At 33.6% G+C, this 6,202-nt stretch overlaps 1 protein-coding gene across 1 annotated transcript; it reads left to right on the top strand.

The window, feature by feature from the left end:
• Positions 1-465: 465 nt before the first annotated feature.
• LOC11444022 (rho GTPase-activating protein 3) lies at positions 466-4,062 on the top strand. Its single transcript, XM_003627444.3, has 5 exons — positions 466-1,303; positions 2,207-2,327; positions 2,428-2,547; positions 2,683-2,913; positions 3,191-4,062. Exons 1-5 carry the CDS (start codon positions 855-857, stop codon positions 3,746-3,748), a joined length of 1,479 nt encoding a protein of 492 aa, XP_003627492.2. The 5' UTR covers positions 466-854; the 3' UTR covers positions 3,749-4,062.
• Positions 4,063-6,202: the final 2,140 nt, after the last annotated feature.

Below are 6,202 nucleotides of genomic sequence, written 5' to 3'. Positions count from 1 at the left end.
AAGACGGAGATCTATAATTGTGTGACGAAATTAAAGCAAGAAATCCATTTCAAAATTATATTTGCAATACAATGAATTTAGAAGTTACTTCAATTGCAATTATAATACTTTTTGTTCATATCTTATCACAATATCAACATTTTTGTGTAAATACCACTTAATTTGTTTATGCTAACCTGCCTTAAGCAGGATCATTGACCTCGTGTAGGAGGCTCAAAGTATCTCCACGACTTAAAACTTTTTGGATCCACTATAAAACTAATCTTCAAGTCGACAACACATGACATTTAATTTTTTGTTGTTATCAGAGATAGACTACATATCAACTGGGCGATTCTAAAATTCGAACCATAGATTTTTTTTCGGCTGAGAGTCATGTTGTCGGCTCTTCTAACACAACATCGCTAATACCACTTAATTTAGAACCATATTTATACACATTTATACAAGTCTTTTTCTTAAGGACTAGATTATTTTCTCTCCCTTGATCATTTTACCTTTTACTTTACTTTTCTTATTCTTCCCACCAACATGATCCTAAAACAAACAAAAAGAAAACCAACATCATGTCTTATGTCTCCATCAATCTTACCATCTTACCACCCAATCCAATTGTCTTTCATAATTTCCCTCTCAACCAAACTCTTCATTTTCTCTCTACTTTCAATTCCTCCTTCTTCTCTTCTTCCATTTTTCACCACAACCTTTACTTAACCAAAACCATATCACATTTTCATTCAAGTAACAAAAACAAACCAACCCTCTTTGTGTTTTACCTCACCTTAAAATATTCAGATCCTTTCAGCTTTATTTAACACCAACCCATCATTTTTTTTTCTTGTTAGTTAACTCAAATGACTCGCCTTTTTCGATCGAAATCATGCAACATAGCTGGTTTCAGTGTGTCTGAATTCAACCCTGCTGCACAAGTAACCAACAACAAGAAGAAAGAAGAACAACAAGAACAAGAGGAAGAAGATGAAGAAGAAGAACTAGAAAGTGATGACAATGACAATGATGATGATGATGAGATATATTCAAGCAACAATGCTTCAAGACAATTTACAAAAGGATCCAACAACAATCATCAAAACCAGTTTGCAATATTGGATATAGTTATGGCTGCTCTTAAGAAATCTATTGTAACTTGCAGTGTGGAGAGGGAGGATGTTTCTTCCTTAGATATTAGCTGGCCAACTGAAGTGAGACACGTGTCACATGTTACTTTTGATAGATTCAATGGTTTTCTTGGTTTGCCTTCTGAGTTTCAGCCTGAGGTTCCTACAAGGGTACCTAGTGCCAGGTCAATTTTTTATATCTCTATTGTTCTTAGAACATGAAATTTATGTAATTTGGTTCAATTTTGTTTAGATTCTTTAATTTATGTTTTGTTTAGATTTTTTGATTTATGTTTTGTTCAATTTTGTTTAGAATTTTTGGATGAGTATGTGTGGTGTGTCAATTTTTTTAGTATAATTAGATGCAATGCAGATCTCTCTCTCTCTCTCTCAAGAGAAAGTTTTCAGTAATTTTTTTCCAATAAAATATTTGAAAAAAAGAAAGGAAAAAAAAAAAACTAATCATGTATGTTTAGTGTTTGTTTGTGTCTCTGGTATAGAAGATTCTCATTTATCTTCTCAGTGTTAATTGTCACAGCAAATTTATTTAACTTTATGAATGAATGATTTCTTTGAAATTATATAAAGTGGTTGATTGATACCATAGTTTATTGTACTTACAGTAAAATGGTAGAATGGTTAAGCTGATGTAGATATTAACAGGGTTAAATTTATGTAATTGAAAGTATATTACTATGCATGCATTTCTTTCGACAAGTTCATCTGAGTGGTAAGGAACTCAAACAACTTAAGATAGTGGTTAGAGGTGAAAATCCTGACTCTTATTTATAGAAAACACTGTTAAACGGAGATCAGACGCTGTTAAGCGGCAGTAGATAGTTTGTACCTGGAATCTGGTTACTGAAAAACAATGTTTGCAATTCCAACTTAAAATACAATGCAAGGTTTTCATTACATGCATTTTGCAACATAAGAAGAAACAAAATTAGTTTGTCAGATGCGTGGCTGCAATGACAGATTGTCCTTGATTGATCATGAGGTTTTGCTTGTGAATCTTTTCTTTTATTTGTATTCTTTCGTCTTGTCTTTCTTTGATTTTGTTCTAAAACCGTCTTTAAATGATGCAGTGTGAAGGTATTTGGAGTTTCTGCAAAGTCAATGCAGTGTTCTTATGATGATAGAGGGAACAGTGTTCCAACAATTCTGCTAAGGATGCAAAAGCAATTGTATTCTGAAGGAGGCCTTAAAGTATGTTCTGTAATTTGTGTTGTATTTGTCAAATTCATTTGACTTTATAATAGTTACATGTTAATTTTAAGGTCTAATTTCATGCTTTCCATGGGTGAAGGCAGAAGGAATATTCCGTATTACTGCTGAGAATAGCCAAGAAGCATTCGTTCGAGATCAGTTAAACAAAGGCGTAGTGCCACATGGAATCGATGTTCATTGTTTATCCGGCTTGATTAAGGTATTTATCAAGATGTTTAATTCAACTTCTCTGCATAATTACAATCAATTGAATTTCATTTGGCAGAACTCATGCGTAACACTTCCAAAGTCTTTCGGTTATGTGTATAATTTGAAGTATTTGACTCTCTTGCAGGCTTGGTTTAGAGAACTTCCAACTGGAGTACTTGATTCTCTCACACCGGAGCAAGTGATGCAATGCAACACAGAAGACGATTGCACTAACCTTGTCAAGTTACTTCCTTCCACAGAGGCTGCTCTTCTTGACTGGGCAATCAATTTGATGGCTGATGTTGTTGAAAATGAACAGTTCAATAAGATGAATGCGCGCAACGTAGCTATGGTTTTCGCACCCAACATGACACAGGTTTGTTAACAATATCATACTAAGAAAATAATCTTTGTTTTTGTTTATTGCTTTCTTTAAAACCAGAAATGTTTCTGGTTGGTTATTCATAAACCAATCTCGTTTCGCTCATTTACCAATTTATTATCTGAGTTTGCATCTAAAATTCTATGGAAATTCTACTCGAAAATATACAAGCATGTTAAAATCAATTCTATATCTGAAATCAATTTTGCATACTCCAAAAGTGGAACGAAAAATACAAGTACTAAGAGACAAACTTTCTTGTGAAATCCAGATGGCAGACCCCTTAACTGCATTGATTCATGCAGTACAAGTTATGAACTTCTTAAAGACATTGATTTTGAAAATGCTTCGAGAAAGAGAAGAATCAATTGATAATGCAAGGTTGCTCTCACATAGCATGGATTTTGCATCCTGCAATGATGAATTTCCTCCTTTTAGCTTCAACAAAGAAGAGTCATCATGTGAACAAATTGAGGATGCTTGTGACAAAAACTCATCAACTACCAAAAGAAAATTCTCGAGGACTTCCACCTTAGGAAGAATAGAATGGAGCGTAGAGAAACTTCGGAGCTCGGAGGAAAAAAGGAATCGAGAGGAGGTATTCAGATCTTTTTCAAGTGATAGCGTAACTCCAAGATACGAGAGTGGTCCGTTAGAAAATAGTTATAGTTATCGACGAAGATATGACAGCGAACACTGGTCACGGTTGAGAAACGGCGTGCGAAAGTTATGCAGGCACCCGGTATTTCAATTGAGCAAGCCATCTAAGAAGCCTGCAAGTCTTGGCATTGTAAATACTAGGGAAGGAGGAGGAGAAGCTTGGGCTTGAAAATGCATTTTTACAAGGTTTTAAATAACGTCAAGATTTCTTTATGTATTCCTAACAGGACCGCAACTACAACTGCAGCCGCATCAGGTATAGTTGGATGTAGTTTCGCACAATGTTAACAATTGTAGGTCGACCGATTAAAACCTTGTTTATGCATGCCTTGTTTTATGGCTTGTGTGTGACTGTGATAGATGTGTGTGTGTGTGTGTAGTTGTATTTAGCATAAGCATAGTTTAAGTTGTAACAACTGCTTGGTATTTTTAGAAGAATGAAGTTTATAAATGTTTGAAAATGTTAACAAAGGCTCTTGCAAATGATTGTTAAATAGAAATCTTAGTTTCTGCTTTGAAAGATTTTAGTTTCAAATATGTTTAGTATTGTGTGAATCACCAATTATCCAAATAGCAAAACCATTGTCCTTAATCATTATCAATAATTCCATATAATTAAAGCTCTGCATAATCTAATCTAAGGTCATGCTCCCATTTTTTCAATCTTTGTTTTTTTTTTTTTTTTCTCTTTATTTATTTGCTACATTGAGTGAAAGTAATAAAATATAGGCTTAAATGATCTGCCGGTCCTTTTAACTTATTTCTTTTATTCAATTTGGTCCCATAAGTCTTAACTTTCTCAAACACGTCCCTTAATTTATTTATTTTATTCAATTTAGTCCAATTTTAATAATTTTAATCCCCTAAAAAAAGAGACCGTTGGATTGCGGAGGTCTATCAGATTTTATAGTGTATCACCAACACCTAATTTATTTACTTTCTTCTTCTTCCATCCTATTCATCTTCATTCTCAATAGTGCAACTTTCATGTCTCTTTCATTCTCTAATCTCCAACCCTTCACCATCGGCATCACTGTCGAATCAAAAACCACCACCACCATTACCACCACCTTAACAGAACACTTAGATCTGAGAAGATTTGGCTTCTTCTTTTCTCATATTGATGTTGTTTACTTGTGTTGCTTAATTGATGTTTATGTGTTTGATTAAAAGGAGAAAATGGGTTTAAACCTCTGATTCATGACACATTGTTGTTCCTGTTTCAAAAGCGTTTTTAACCTTTTAGTTCTACTGCGTTTTTGTTGTTGGGAAATCAATTCCAATCCAATTTTGATTCCATTTCCAATTCTGTTCCTTCTGAATATTTGATTCCTGATGCACTTATGTTGTTTCCTTATGTGTTTCTATTGTTCTTCCGTTTCTTCAACGTAATCACCATTTTTCACCATCGATCGAACGGCTACATCAGACATCATCTTCTGGTAATTATCACTTACCATTAGATGAACACAAACACAAAATCAAATAAACTTCACTTCAACAAGTTCAACACCTACAACAACAACAACAAAAAAGCAAAACCCAGATGAAAAAAAACACATTAAACTTCAATAAAGATTCAATCTTTAACCAAAAAGCAAGATAAAAATCACACCTTTAATAATCAAAGTTGGATTTTTTTTTTACAACCCAGCTAAGAATTAACGTTTGAAGATGAAAAAAAATGATGTTTTTTTTTATGGGTTTTATGATTATGTTAATGGGTTCTTGATGGGTTTTATGATTATGTTAACGGGTTGGAATTGAAACAAAGAGCAATGTTGTTCAAAGTGAAAAGGAACAACAACGTTGAAGATCGATGATGATGTTTTTGGGTTTGATTTTGGGATGGTTATGATGGAGTGATTGGAGGGTGTTGATGATGATAGATGAAGATGAAAATGATGGTGGTGTAGTAGGTTTAATTTTTTTTTCCTGGGTTTTATTGATGAATATTGATGAAGAATGAATGTAGATGAAGATGAGGGAAGAAAAAGAAGAAAATAAATAAATTAGGTGTTGGTGATACACTATAAAATCTGATAGACCTCCGTAATCCTACGGTCTCATTTTTTAAGGGATTAAAATTATCAAAATTGAACCAAATTGAATAAAATAAATAAGTTAAGGGACGTGTTTGAGAAAGTTAAAACTTATGGGACCAAATTGAATAAAAGAAATAAGTTAAGGGACCAGCAGATCAATTAAGCCTAAAATATATAGAATATGCAATTTATTCAATGAGTGGTTAATTATCCCTAAAGATTGTAGTCATGAAAAAATAATTTCATCTACTGCATAATTTGCTACTTCAAAGTGTTGTTGTCGCAAAACAGTTTCGCGTCCAACAAGAAATGTAAAAACAGAAACTACAAAAAAAAACCAGAAACGCGCACAGAAGTGAGCAACCCATAATTGGTGCTCACTCTCACATCATTTGGAACAAAGTAGTGCCTCTAAAGTGTGTTTTTGCTTTGATAAATTTTCATAAAAGAATGATAACAAAAGACAATTTATTTCGTCGTGGGGTGGGGTGGCGCGGTTCAGGGAGATACGACTTGTGCCGGAGGTTTAAGAAATGAAGAATCAATTAATCATCTGTTTCTATGGTGCAGATTTTTTG

This window comes from Medicago truncatula, chromosome 8 (genome assembly GCF_003473485.1).
Source record: "Medicago truncatula cultivar Jemalong A17 chromosome 8, MtrunA17r5.0-ANR, whole genome shotgun sequence".
Lineage (NCBI taxonomy): Eukaryota > Viridiplantae > Streptophyta > Magnoliopsida > Fabales > Fabaceae > Medicago > Medicago truncatula.
This window is presented reverse-complemented; position numbering and strand designations above follow the sequence as displayed.

Bases quoted from the DNA above. Each gene is read 5' to 3' on its own strand.
- LOC11444022 (XM_003627444.3), top strand. From the start codon at position 855: ATGACTCGCCTTTTTCGATCGAAATCATGCAACATAGCTGGTTTCAGT. The intron at 2,328-2,427 runs GTATGTTCTGTA...CCATGGGTGAAG, and splicing joins ATTCTGAAGGAGGCCTTAAA to GCAGAAGGAATATTCCGTAT. The intron at 2,914-3,190 runs GTTTGTTAACAA...TGTGAAATCCAG, and splicing joins TCGCACCCAACATGACACAG to ATGGCAGACCCCTTAACTGC.